The 13909-nt window shown below is 40.3% G+C and overlaps 1 protein-coding gene across 5 annotated transcripts in view; it reads left to right on the top strand.

The window, feature by feature from the left end:
* The window catches only part of Fam168b (family with sequence similarity 168 member B), a 29707-nt gene that overhangs the window by 10931 nt on the left and 4867 nt on the right, over window positions 1-13909 (top strand). For 2 of the 5 annotated variants that reach the window (XM_047545901.1, XM_047545897.1), the window contains exons 3-7: window positions 3345-3428; window positions 9559-9594; window positions 11002-11144; window positions 11220-11418; window positions 13665-13794. In XM_047545901.1, the coding sequence (XP_047401857.1) occupies window positions 3345-3428; window positions 9559-9594; window positions 11002-11144; window positions 11220-11418; window positions 13665-13777 (575 nt within the window). In that variant the 3' untranslated portion in view covers window positions 13778-13794. The remainder of the gene's footprint in view (window positions 1-3344; window positions 3429-9558; window positions 9595-11001; window positions 11145-11219; window positions 11419-13664; window positions 13795-13909) is intronic. The other 3 variants (XM_047545899.1, XM_047545900.1, XM_047545902.1) reach the window with 3 other exon arrangements.

The raw sequence follows: 13909 nt of genomic DNA, 5'->3' as shown, positions 1-13909 counted from the left end.
TTCTTTCTTGGATTTTTGTTCTTCTAGTTTTTCAAGTTATGACCAGTTGTGGTGGTGCAGGCTTATAATCCCAGCTACTTGGAAGTCAGGCAGGAGGATTAGAAGTTTGAGGTCAGCCCAAGTAACTTTAGTGAAACCCTTTCAAAAGTAAAAAGGGCTGGAGATGTAGCTTATTGGTACCTAGAGTATGTGAAGCACTATGTTCAGTTCGCTGAACGTCAAAAAAAGTTAAGTGTATCAACCCTTTGTCTAAATAATTTGTAAATATTTTCTCCTGTCTTTTTTTTTTTTTTCCTTTTCCAAAGATATTATCATAGATTGATCAAGCTCATAAAAATGGTTATAGTTGAAGATCACTCCATTCTTTTGCTATGGGGAGTCTGGTCTTTCCAAAAGCCTCTGCATGCCAGAAGGGAGTGAGAGTAGTTGCTGAAGGGACACTGCCTGGTGTCGGGGATGGGGGTACTTTTAGGAAGACTGTGCTGGGGCTAAAAAAATCCAAAGGAATAGAGAAACAGTACTTCTCAGCAAAATTCCGGAGAGAAGAAGAAGAATTTGGTGTTTATACCGATGACCAGCATGCCAGTAGGGTCTTCTTAGACTACCCTTGTGGGGTTATATGTAGCTCAAGTGAAAATACTTAAAGCAGAAATAGTGAGGTGAGCTATGTTCAGCTCTGGTCAGGATGGTGGCAGAGCATATAGGTTGTGGCTAATGGGATGGAGAGATGATGTTTGATTTTAGAGCATGTTAACTCACTGTTAGAAGGTTGTGAAGGGAAGGGCCAAACAAACATAACTGTAAGACCCTTGAAACAAATATAGGGCAGATAATTTAATGAGAATTTATTGGTGGGTTTATGGGGAGAGATGAAGAAATTTGGATTTTGTGCAAATTGTTGCAGATGCCTACAGGATATGCTGTAGGTCAGTGGTGTTTCCTTTTCTGACTGATTCCCTGGTATCTAAGCTATATCCCATTAGCTCCTGTGGGTGAATTGAGGGCAGCTCCAGAGCTTACTTGACTTCCCTTGCATTTGGTCCTCTAGGGAATTTCTCCAGGTCAGTCTTTACAGAATGCTGATGGAAATTTCTGCCCTGCTTTTTACAGTGGCCATTTGAAATGTTTCAAGTGAAATCTCCCCTTGATGTTCAAAATGAATGAAGTTGATAAAACATTTTACCACTACACACTGTTCTCTGACTAGGGAGGCAAGTGGAAAAGTGAGAATTCAGGAGGGAAACCCAAAATAGTTCATGCTGAGATAGAGGAGGATCAGTTTTAAGATCAAGGGAAACAACAGATTCATAATAAAAAATGGTATCTGGTCACTTGTAGGAATTCCTGTGGGCCATTGTCTCACTATTCTCATTGAAACTTGGAGGACTTCTTGGAAAGGTGGTATATAGCAAAGCAAGGACATCCAGGCTGGGGAGGAATGCTGCAGGGGATCTAGAAAGGAACTTTAATTATAACCTTCAGATAAAACCTGCTGAAGGGCTAGAGGTGTAGCTCAGTTTTGAGCATTTGCTGAGCATGCAGAAGGCCTTGGGTTCTATCCCATTACTGTAAAAGAAACTAAAAGCCAAACCTACCCATAATTACTTAACCCTTTGGAAGTTCACTCAAACCCCCCAATTCCTGCCCCTCGTTTTCACCTAACCCTGAAGGTTCTCCTGACTTTGTTTAGTGTTACCACTATAGTTCCTTAAAGAGTCATGATGCCACTCTAAATGTCCCAGTCTAAGTGCCCTAGCAAACAAACATCTTTCTCTGGGCTTCTTCAACACAGTTCCTTTTGAAGGCTGCTGTTCTGTTTTTCTTTTTTTGGTACCAGGAATTGAACCCAGGAGCTCTTAATCACTGAATGACATCTCCAGCCGTTTTTATGTTTTGAGACAGATTAAGTTGCGTAGGGCCTCCCTAAGTTGCTGGGATTGCAGGCCTGTGCCACTGTGCCTGGCCTTTTTTTTTATTGCAACAGGTGAGAGAAGAGAAGAGTAAAGTACAGTTTCTCACAAGTAGTATGACAGTAGTCAAGGCTAGCAAGCAGGTCTTCTCAGTGGCATATGTCCCTTGTATAAAGAAGGATTTCTAATGCCCTAGCTGTCACATCTTCCTGGACTATGAAAGGGGGAGTCAAGCAGAAGGGAAGCAGGGAACTTATGGATCCCTGGGCTCCAAGAAGGGCTGGTCAGATGACTGAAGCTTTCTCTTCTGGTAGACATCTGGGTAGGGGGCAGGATTCTGACTTTAACATTGAATGTCTTGATGTCTCTTTTGTGTTCATGTTTGGAATTATTAGTGACTATTGGTTTAGTCTTACTAAGGATTTCTCATGTAATAAAAGTCAACTTGCTTCCAAATGGCTCGTGATTGGACTTTTCCCACTTCCTGGTGTCTGCAGGGCCAGTTGGAGTCCCTTCAGTATGAAGATTGACATTTAATGACATTGACAGCCTGGGTTCATGACTGGCCACCCCAAATCGGGAAAGTTGTTGGGGATTAGAACTTAAGAGTATGAAAAAGTCTGAAATGAATTTGGGTCTTTTAAATAGTGCCCAAGAACAATAACAAAAAATAGCTTTTAAATGAAAACATGCAATAATGTGGCTATGTCTTTGGTAGCAGCAAAAATAGACCCTTGGCTCCAAGAATTCATATTGTTTGCTGTGTAGACAGATGAAGGTAACTGGACCTACCATAATATATACATATCCTTAGCACTCTCATTACTCTTGCTAAGAAATAAATTATGTGAGTAGGATCAGGAATGAAACTTTTCTAAGTGTTGGAGATTTGCTTACTACAACTTGGGGTTTAAAAGAATTGTTTTTCTTTTGGTATTATGATTTAGCTATTCTTATTTATTTTGGTGCTAGAAATTGAACCCAGGGCCTCACACATGCCAAGCAGGCACTCTACCACTGAACTATGCCTCTGCCCCTTGTTTTAGCTCTTCTTCAGATTAGATTCTAACTCACTTTCTGTCAAATCTTCTCAGTTGTAAAAAGTTGTAAGCAATTAATCACATATTTAAAAGACATGATTATGGTTCTTCACCATCAAAATTCTGAGAGAAAAAGACAACTAGAGGGGCTGGGGATCTAGCTCAGTTGGTAGAGTGCTTGCCTTGCAAGCACAAGGCCCTGGGTTCAGTCCCCAGCACTGCCAAAAAAAAAAAGGACAGCTAGAGACAAATTGTTGGGCACACATCTGTTGGGGTCTGTGAGTCATTGTGTGGAGTTCTGGAGTTGAGGGTAAGAAGGAGGAGTTTATAAGAGCTCTGATTATAAGATTATCTCACTTCTTCGTTGATGACAAGACATTGTGTCTTCCTTCAGCTGGTTTCCCCATGGGCTATGCTGCTGCAGCTCCTGCCTATTCTCCTAACATGTACCCTGGAGCGAATCCTACCTTCCAAACAGGTATGTGCTGGATGAAATGCATTGTGCATGCAGCAGGGGAGAAGGTAAAGGGGCTGGGCTTTGGGAAGAGGGGGTATAGAATTAGGATTTGGGATTGAGCGCGTTTATTTCTGAGTTTATAAAATTAGCCTTTTGGTGTGTGTTTTATAAGTTTTAGATACTATCAAGCTCTCTTAGCACACAAATCTTCATTCTGATCACTAAGTTGTTAAGGTAACTAATTTCTTGTGCCAGAACCTCTGTTCATGAAATAGGGGGTGACTACTAGAAACTGAAAACCATTTTGCCATTGATTTCTTTACATTACTTTAGCACTTTGCTTATTTGGTTATTCTTTTTTGAGGGGTGTTAGTACTGTGTTGGAACCTAGTGAAAGTACTCTACCACTGAACTACATCCCTAGCCCACTTTGTATTTAAAAGAAAGTCTTATATTCTATGTAAGGTACTTGAGAATATTTTTATATTTTAAAAGTCACTGTTAAAATTTAAAAGTGCAGCTGGTTTCACCTGAGTCTTTTAAAGATTGTTCATTGAGTGGAATTTCCTCCTGTGAGCCTGCACACTCTGCTGTTGGCTCCTTTCTGGCATTATTACTAAGACAGGACTTTGTGATTGCTTTGCGACAGTGGTGGGCTAAGCTTTGACATGAGGGCTTGGCTAGTTTTCCATGGGAGGCACCTTACAAGACTGCTGGGGCAGTTCTTTGTTGTTAGAATGCTAGCTTCACACAGTTCATTTTGATAAAAGATGGCATAGTGCCCCTCTCTGAAATTCTTCCTGTTTTATGATTCATAAATTTCTGCCTTTATATTCTACCCATATGTCCTTTTCTTCCTTTCTGTCTCCACTGTCACAACCTCTTGAGTCCCTAGCTCATATATCAAGAGAAAACTTTGAGTTGGTCTTCTTGCTCCTGGTTTTCTGTCCTAGATTTATGTTCTTGCTCACTTAAATCAGAGTAATGTTTCCAGGTGAAGTTTTTACTTGTTTCCTGTCACTATAAGATAAGCCACCTCTACTTTAAACCCCAAATTCTTTTCAAAATGGCCTGTGTTTTCTTTTCAAAATGGCTTGTTTTATGTTTTTATCTTTTTTTTTGTTTTTGTTTTTTGGCAGTACAGGGGATTTAACCTAGGGGCCTTCTGCCCTTGAGCTACATCCTCATTTAAAGTGTATTGTTTTGTATCTTTTGCTATAAAGTTTATCACCATGATAGCTGGTAATAAACATGTCCATCATTGCCAAACATTTTCTTCTACCCATTTTTAAGTCTCCCAGGCTCCAAGAAGTCATTGATCTCCATTCTCTTGCAGTTGATGAGTTTTCATTTTCTAAAAGTTTTGTGTGAATGAATTCACATAGAAAAAAATTCTTTTTCTGACTGTCCTCTTTTCTTTGGCATAATTTCCTTGACTTCCATATTGTAGTATGTATCAGTATTAGATTCCTTTTTATTGTTAGGTAGTGTTCTGTTGTATAGAAATACCATAGTTTGCTTATCTGTTTGCTAGGTAATGAATATTTGGGTTATTTGCAGTTTTGGGATATTACAAATAAATTGCTATGAATATTAATGTACAAATTTTTATGGACATAGTTCTCATTATTTTTTTGAATAAACACAAAAATGGAATGATTGGTTCTTATGGCAGGTATATATTTAACTTTGGAAGAAACTGCAGAACTGTCTTCCAGATTGATTGTACCATTTTACATTCCCTTCAGTAGTGTATGAGAGGTCCAGTTCTTCTCCATTCTCAGCAACACTGGTATGACCAGTCTTAATTTTAGCTAACCTAGTGGATAGCTCTCATTGTATTTTTATTTTTAACACTCATGACAAGTAATAATATTAATCTTTTTATATGCCATCTGTATGTCTTGGATAAAAAGTTTGTATATATATCTTTTACAGTGTGTTGGTTACTGTTTGTTTTCTTTCTCTTTTTAAGGCAGTTGGTAAATTATTTTTATTTTTTGATACTGGGCATTGAACCTGGGATGCTCTACCACTGAGTTACATCCATAGCTCTTTTTATTTTTTATTTTGAGACAGGGTCTCACTAAATTCCTTAGGGCTTCTCTAAGTTGCTGAAGCTGGCTTTGAACTTGCGATCCTCCTGCCTCAGTTTTTTTTTTTTTTTTGTCTTTGGGATTATAGAAATGTTCCACTACACCTGACTTATATTTATCATTTTAATTGTTTATATATTTTTAAAGAGATGGGGTCTTGCTGTGTTGCCCAGGCAGCAAGTCTCAAGGGAGCCTTCTGCCTCAGCTTCGTTGTAGCTAGGACTACAGGTACACTCTATCACACCCAACTTGAAAGCATCTTTTTTTTTTTTTTTTTTTTTACCTTATTTATTATTAAGCTTTTCAAGATATACAGAACAGTTGAGAAAATAGTACAGTGAATGTCCATAATACCTTCTGCCTAGGTCTGCCAGTTATTACTTTACCCTATTTTTCTTTAAAAGTTCTGGTTGTTTTCTTTCCTCTTTTATTTCTGCTGAACTAATTTAGAATTGTATTTAGCCTTTGTGGCTCTTGTCTTGTGGACTTCAGGAATTTGTTTTCCTTCTGGCTTGGTGATCGAGACAGGAGGATTGCAAGTTCATGGCTAGCTTCAGCAACTTAGTGAGACCCTGTCTCAAAAAAAAAAAAAAAAGACTGGGGTTGTAGCTCGGTGGTAAAGTGCTACTGGGTTCAATCCCCAATATTAAAACACAAAAACAAACCAAAACAGGATGCTCCTTTCTAACAAAATAATAAGACATTCATTCTTGAACATTATTACACTTAGAAATGGTAATTTTTTAATGTGATTTAATATGTCATATTCACATTTGTTCACTTATATCAGATTTTTTAAAAATACATGGAAATAAGATCTACTTAACTCATGTTGAATTTAAAGTTGAATGTGTGTCTTTTGTCTCTTAAGTCATAACAGTAAGCCTAAACCTTAAAAAAAATAAAAATAGACTTTGTAGAGGTTTTATTAGGAACAATTTGAAATATATATACAAGAATGCAATAGTATAATTTCCACTTACCTATCACTTGACTTTTTTTTTGTGGTGCTGGGGATTGAACCAAGGGCCTTGTGCTTGCAAGGCAAGCAGTCTACCAACTGAGCTATATCCCCAGCCCTATCTCCTGACTTTTTAGCAGTTACCAGCTCAGAGCTTGTGTTTTTCATCTATAAGCCAACCACATTCCCATTTACTACTACTATTATTATTATAAATATTATTTTGGTACTGGGGGTTTAATCTAGGGACACTTAACCACTGATTCATGTTCCTGGCCCTTTTTTATTGTTTTATTTTGAGAAAGGGTCTTGGTAAGTTGCTTAGGGCATTGCTAAGTTGCTGAGACTGGCTTTGAACTTGTGATCTTTCTGCCTCAGCCTCTTGAGTCTCTGGGGTTACAGGCATGCGCCTCTGCTCCAGGCTCTCCCCTATATTATTATTATTATTTTAAATATTATTTTAGTTGTAGATGGACACAATACCTCATATTTTATTTACTTATTTTTATGTGGTACTGAGGATCGAACCCAGTGCCTCACACATGATAGGCAAGCACTCTACCACTGAACTATATCCCCAGCTCCAGATTGTGATACTTCTTTAAGAAATTGTTAATATTTTGGTCAGCTATGAGAGTGATTCCTGGGAGGGCTATTGATTGAGGCCATGGAAATAGTGAGGGAAAAACTGGATTTAAGCTATGGAGTAGGAGTCATATTAACATTGTCCATGTATGAGTTAACCAGCAGTGAATTATTCCTGGTGTAGTGTAGTTGTGGTCCTGAGAAGGGAAGGAGGAGGAGTGACTTGGGGAAAAGGAGGCTATATAGGATGAGACACTCTCTTTCCCTGCCTTTATCCCAATATTTGTTTTCTTTTCTCTGTCTTCTTTTTTGCCATACATAGGATTGAACTCAGGGCCTCGTATGTGCTAGGCAAGTACTATACCACTGACTGCGTTTCATCTCTAGCCCTTTTATTTTTTTATTTTGAGACAAGATCTCCCTAAGTTGCGTAGGGTCTTCCTAAACTCCTGGAGGCTGACCTGGAACTTGCAATCCTACTGCCTCAGCTTTCTGAGCAACTGGGATTATAAGTATATGCCATCTTGTCCAGCCCAGTTATTCCTTTCTTTAGAGACAGCCTTGCCTTCCACGCTGAGCTGACTTCTCCTTGCTTGCCAAGACTGCATAAATCCGTGTTGGTGGTCTTTTCTTTAATTTTCTTTTTTTTTAAATGGTTTTCCTCTGAAGTCTAACACCTTGTGGAGAGGGCTGGATCTTTTCTGATCACTTCTGTGACAGGTCCTGGCTCTCTGTTGACTAATAGCTTGCTAGTGCTCCCGTGGTCCTGTCTAGTAACAGGTGTTCCCACATTGTGCTGTTTTTTGTTTCCTCCTCTGAGCAAGTGTGTCTCTTGTGAGGAATTTCTTAAGGCTATCCTGGGCTACCTCCTGGGAGTGTCACTGAGTGGCTGGTACTTGATAGTTTCCATGCTGCTTTTTTCTTTATAATCAAAACATTTCGTTACAGTATACTTGGCATTGAATAAAGTGTACATATTTAAAGTTTTGATGAGTTTTAACATGCATAGACCACTTTCCTTTTTTATTTTTCTTAGGATGAGCAGTTAGAGAAAGCTTTTTGTTTTTGTCAGCTTCTGTCACTATAACAAATGCCTGAGATAATTAGCTTTCTAAGAGGAAAGATTCATGGTTTTTTTTTTTTTTTTTTTTTTTTTTTTTTTTTTTTTTTTTTTGTTGAACCCAGGGGTGTTCTACCACTGAGTTACATACATCTCTGACTCATTTATTTAGACAGGTCTTGCTAAGTTGCCAAGACTGACCTTGAACTTGAAATCCTCCTGCCTCAGCCTCCTGATTCTCTGGGAATATAAGCATGTGCCACTGCATCCAGCTTGTTTACAGTTTTGAAGGTTTTAGTCTGTAATGGATTAGCCCATTGCTCTGGTCCTGAGGTGGCAGCACGTTTTTACAGAACCAGATGGCAGAATTCTCACAACTGGGAAGCAAAAGAGAAGGAGGAGATGAGGAGAGGGACCGGATCCTACAGTCTTTGGGGGGAGGATGGCATGTCCCCAGTGACCTGGAGACTTCCCTGCCAAGGGCCCAGCTTTTAAGTTTCTACTACCTCCCAGTAGGCACCATCCTGGGGACCAAGCCTTTACCATGTGGACTTTTGGGGACACTTAAATTCAAAATTATAGCAGAAACTCTTTAAGTGCTCTTGCTTTTCCAAATCCTGGATGAAAATTTGTGTGTTTGGTTTTTAGGCACGTTGAAAAAGTGGGAATATTCAAATTTTGGCACTGTTTATATACTTAGAGTTAACATAGCAGTTAATGAACTTCAAAAATAATATAGGGAGATCTGGGAGAATCTTTTCTTTCCAGATAGAGACTAGCTGATATTGGGATCACCTGGTTTGGATGAAGGGATTAAGGGTCTGGATGCACATGGATCTGGGTTGGAGTACAACTCACCTGGGCCAGCTGTTGGGCACACTGAAGGGATAGTAGCATGAACATAGCTTGGGGAATGCTTGAAAAAAACTGACATTATAGTAATGATGTGCCTGGGTACACTTATAGAGATTCTATGCAGACACTATTGACATGGTAATTGTACCAGTAGTACAATTAAAATGAAAAAAATTTAACTTGATTATGCACAAAACACCTACATATTAAGTGTGCAGTTGGGTGAATTTTGAGTTGCACATTCTTGTGGAACCACTGCCCAAATAATATATGCAATCCTTTTATCATCCCAGGTTTTCTTCACCCTCTCCTCTTTTCTGCTTTGTCGCCATAGTTGGATTTAGTTAGTGTTTGATATGTAAGTGGAATAGTTCCTGGTGTTCTTTTTTGGGGATCTGGCTTCTTTGGAAAACTTGACATGGTTTGAGATTCATCTGTGGTTTTCCTTTTGCTTGCTAAGTAGTATTTACATAGATATAGCACAGTGTATTTTTTGCCCTATTGATGAGCATTTGGGTTGTTTTCCATTTTAGGAATTAGATTGGTGAACATGTTTTACAAGTCCCATTGTGGACCTGTGTTCTCATTTTCTAGGGGAAATATCTGGAGGTGGAGTTGCTGGGTGCTGTGGTAAGTGTGTTTGTGGCTTGAGATTTTGTACTTTCTGACAGTGTGATTGCTTTCTGCCTTAGATTGCACGGATGGGAATGTGAATGCCATAGGGACTTATTAGAAATAGCTTGTGCAGAGGTAGTGTTTAATCAGTACTGGAAGCTGTCCTTTTTCAGTGTGCAGCTTGATGTGTTTGGATAGTTGTATAGGGCTTTACATTGCTGCTATAGTTGGGTGACTATACTCTTCTGAAAAATTCACGTGCCCCTCTGCCCCTGGCTACAACTGGTGGGCTTTCTGTCCTTGTGAATTTTGATTTATCTTTTCCTGGTGCTTACTATGCGATGCATATAGTATGTATTCTTATGTTGGCTTCTTTTGCATAATATAGTGTTACTAAGACTCATCTGTGTTGTGTGTATCAGTAATTTGTTCCTTTTGGTTGCTGAGCATTTTTTTTTGTATATGTGTATGTACCAGTTTGTCTATATGCTCATCTGCTGGTGGACATTTAGTCTACTTATAACTCTCTGGCAGTTGAATAAAGCTGCTGTGAGCATTGTGGGCCAGAGGCCTTCTCCCACCAGACCTGAGAGCAAATCTTTTGGGGTAAAGAATTAGGAAGGAAGCCAGGTACCTAATGGTTACTCAGTAGACTCACAGCCCCTCTTCCCCATTAGAGCCCTCTATCAACTTCTGGAAACAAGTTGGTGTCCTGCAGTTCCCAGGCCTTTGGAGAGGTGCTGTCCTGGGATCAGACTACTTCACCACCCTCACTGCTGGTTGAGTGCAGCTTTTTAGGTTTAAAAGATTTCTTCACTTCCATTCTTGGTCTGTCTTTTTATTTCTTAATCTGTTTGATAGTCATTTTCATGTCATTTTGGGTGGGTCAAGCAAGTGTGTGTGCTCAGTCTGTCCTTTGATCCCGAAGTCTTTTTGCTGTAGGGCACTAAGCCAATCCCTGGTATTTGATAAGTTTCTCTTTTTGCTTTTGCTGTAATAACAGAGATGAGTATGCTTTATAAGTTCTGTCTTTGTGTATACGTGCTTATTTCTTTTAGATTTATACAAGTTAATTGTGGTGTTAAAATACATATGTACTTTAAATGCCAAATTGAGTTCCAGGAATGCCATACCAATTTATATTCTGGTGGGTCAGGACAGTATTAATTTCCTATTCTTGTGTGAGCTATCTGCTCCATAGAACTTTCTCCTCTTCAGCAACCCCCCCACTTCAGTTGCACACAAAACTAAGAAATGGAGCCAGGTGTGAGTGGAGGAGAGGTAGGACTGCAGTGGTGTTGAATCTTGACTGTGTTACACTGTTCATGGGTTGAGATGGCACCTGTCTCCATCCTATACATGTACTTCCCCCATGCCTGCCATGATCCCACATGAACTCAGGCATGAACTTCTTTGTTACAGGTTATACTCCTGGCACACCTTACAAAGTGTCCTGTTCCCCCACCAGCGGGGCTGTGCCGCCGTACTCTTCTTCCCCCAACCCCTACCAGACTGCTGTGTACCCCGTGCGAAGTGCCTACCCCCAGCAGAGCCCTTATGCACAGGTATGCTTGGGCATGCCCTGCATGGTGGGAAGGATTGGTTCCATCAGGTTCCACAGTTATGGGACCCTGTGGCAGTTTTCTCTCTTATCCCCACAGCAAGGCACGTACTACACACAGCCACTGTATGCAGCACCTCCTCACGTCATCCATCACACCACGGTGGTGCAGCCCAATGGCATGCCTGCAACAGTGTACCCTGCTCCCATCCCTCCTCCTAGAGGCAATGGGGTCACCATGGGCATGGTTGCTGGGACCACGATGGCCATGTCAGCAGGTGAGTGTTTGTTCCTGGCATGTCTGTGTTATGGTGCCACAAGGCTGGGGTGAGGTGTGGGAAAGCTTGTGAGTATTCTGACTCTTGGTTCTGGTTTTTCATGGCTGCGGTTTTGTGAAAGTACATGTAATTCTTTGGAGAAGGGATAGTTACCTTTGATTCTTTTCCTTTCCTTCCCTTTCTTTCAGTTGAGAGGATACTGGAGCGTGGGGTATAAGAGTTGATGAACTTAGTGACCTCCCTCGTGGAGTATAACTGAACAGCACTTTCTGAATTTGACTGAGTCACTTTGTTGGTGAGCTGGGTAGTCCTTTTGGCAGTAGGGATGGGGAGTGACCAGACACTACTTCCCCTACCACCGTGAGCATATAAAATTTGAGGAGGAACACTTTGTGTTGCTGGCCCTCTTCTTATTTCCCTTTAGTGTGAGCTGGCTTTGTAGGTCAGGTTAAGTTTAATGGGCAAGATTTCATGTATCTAGGAATGTTGGTCTGTTGTTACTAGAAGTAACAGCAACTTGTACAAATTCTTCAGCTATCTGCTTTACTCCCCCAGGCCTCTTCTAAGTCAGGAAAATAAACCATGGGCAGATCAGACCACTGGCTAGGGTAGGCATGTCTCTGTGGATCCATGGAAGCCCTGGGACTTGATCTGCTATTTAGGGATTAGGTTGTGTTCTGGTCTTTCAGGGTAAATGTGACTGCCTTCATGCTGGGCAGGGTACACTTGATGGCCCATGATTAGAATTTCACTTCCCTGTCCCACAACTTCAGTATAAAGAAATTGTACCACAGAGAAAGGCACTTTGGGCTTCTGTGTGTTTCTGACCAAAATCTCCATTTTATTTGCCTTTCCTGTACTTTTCTGTCAAGGCAGAGAAGACTGTGACATAGACAGAAGCTGTCACCCTGAGGCCATGGTGGGCAGGGTGAGCACAGGCAGCAGGAAGTAAAGGCATTAGGTTTGAGGAGTGTTGAACCTCAGGAGGATTCAGGAAGTCCCTGAATTTTTAATTAAAAAATTTTTTTTTAGTTGTTGGCAGACCTTTATTTTATTTATTTATTATTTATTTATTTATTTATTTATATGCGGTGCTGAGATTTGAACCCAGTGCCTCACATATGCTAGGCAAGTGCTCTACCACTGAGCCACAACCCTAGCCCCAGTTCCTGAATTTTAGTAGTTATAGGAAAGATACATTTTCATGATATATTCAGAAGCTCATGTAGTTTGGAAATCCTGCTTCACATTTCTCTTCTCTTTTTTTTTAATCATCTTAATCATTTTTCCATGGTTCATTATTGTTAAGTCTATTTACATTGGTATTCATCTTGCAAATCTGAAATTTGTGTATGTGTTAAATACTTACACCCCATTAAACTGCTGTACCCGCTCTCTAATGCTGTTAGCTACTGTTCTGTTTCTGGTAACTCTTAAATACCTCATATAAGTGGGACCATCCACAATATTTGCCTTTTGTTACTTAGCATAATGTTCTTAAGTTTCACCTGTGTTGTAGTATATATGAAAATTTTCTGTTTTAAGTCTGATAATACCACTTAAAGTGTTCATAAAAGCCTGGTGCAGTGGTACACACCTGTTCTCAGCGACTTGGGAGGCTGAAGCAGGAGGATCACAAATTTTTGAGGACTGTCTCAGAATAAAACAAAATGAACGGGGATGTAATTTTGTGGTAAAGTACCTCCAGGTTCAATCTGTAGTACCCCAAAAATTGGGGCATAGTTTTTCTTGTGACCCACAAAAAAGTTTTGTGCATGCTCTGTAAAGGTAAGCACAAAATCTTTTTATAGTTTTATTTTTTATTTTTGGCAGTACTGAAGTACTTTACCACAGAGCTACATTGCCAGTGCTTTTTATTTCATTTTGAGACACAGGGTCTTACTATGTTGCCCATTCTGGCCTTGAACTTGTGATCCTCCTGCCTCAGCCTCCGAAGAAGTGAAGATTACAAGAACGTACCATCATGGTTGGTGGCACAAAACCTTTTAAAAACATTGTCAGTATGAACCTACTGTGTATGTACATATATCTTTCAACTCTTTTGGGGGGTAATCTGACCAGAGTTCTGACCTCGCTCTGGGTCAGGACTATATCCTTTTCCAAGGTGTCTTCCTCTTCACAGAGGCCAGGCCTACATGTTATTTTGAGGCAGTGTGGAGCCACACTGGAGTTGGTATATAGCGTGTAGGTCTGCTTTGTGTGTGATGTACTGCTCTTTCTTCTAGGTACCCTGCTGACTGCCCACTCCCCAACTCCTGTTGCCCCTCATCCAGTCACTGTGCCCACATACCGGGCCCCAGGAACACCCACCTACAGCTATGTGCCCCCTCAGTGGTGATCACCCTGCAAATAAATGTAAGTGATCAGTGAAGGCTTGCTGGGCCCTGGCAAAAGTGCATTTCCCTGTGGAGGATGGCAAACCTACCTTCATGTTTTAAGCAGTAAGGAAAAAAAATGCACCTGACCCTTG

This window comes from Sciurus carolinensis, chromosome 3 (assembly GCF_902686445.1).
Source record: "Sciurus carolinensis chromosome 3, mSciCar1.2, whole genome shotgun sequence".
NCBI lineage: Eukaryota > Metazoa > Chordata > Mammalia > Rodentia > Sciuridae > Sciurus > Sciurus carolinensis.
The sequence above is the reverse complement of the archived record's forward strand: the minus strand, read 5'-3'. Positions and strand labels throughout refer to the sequence as shown.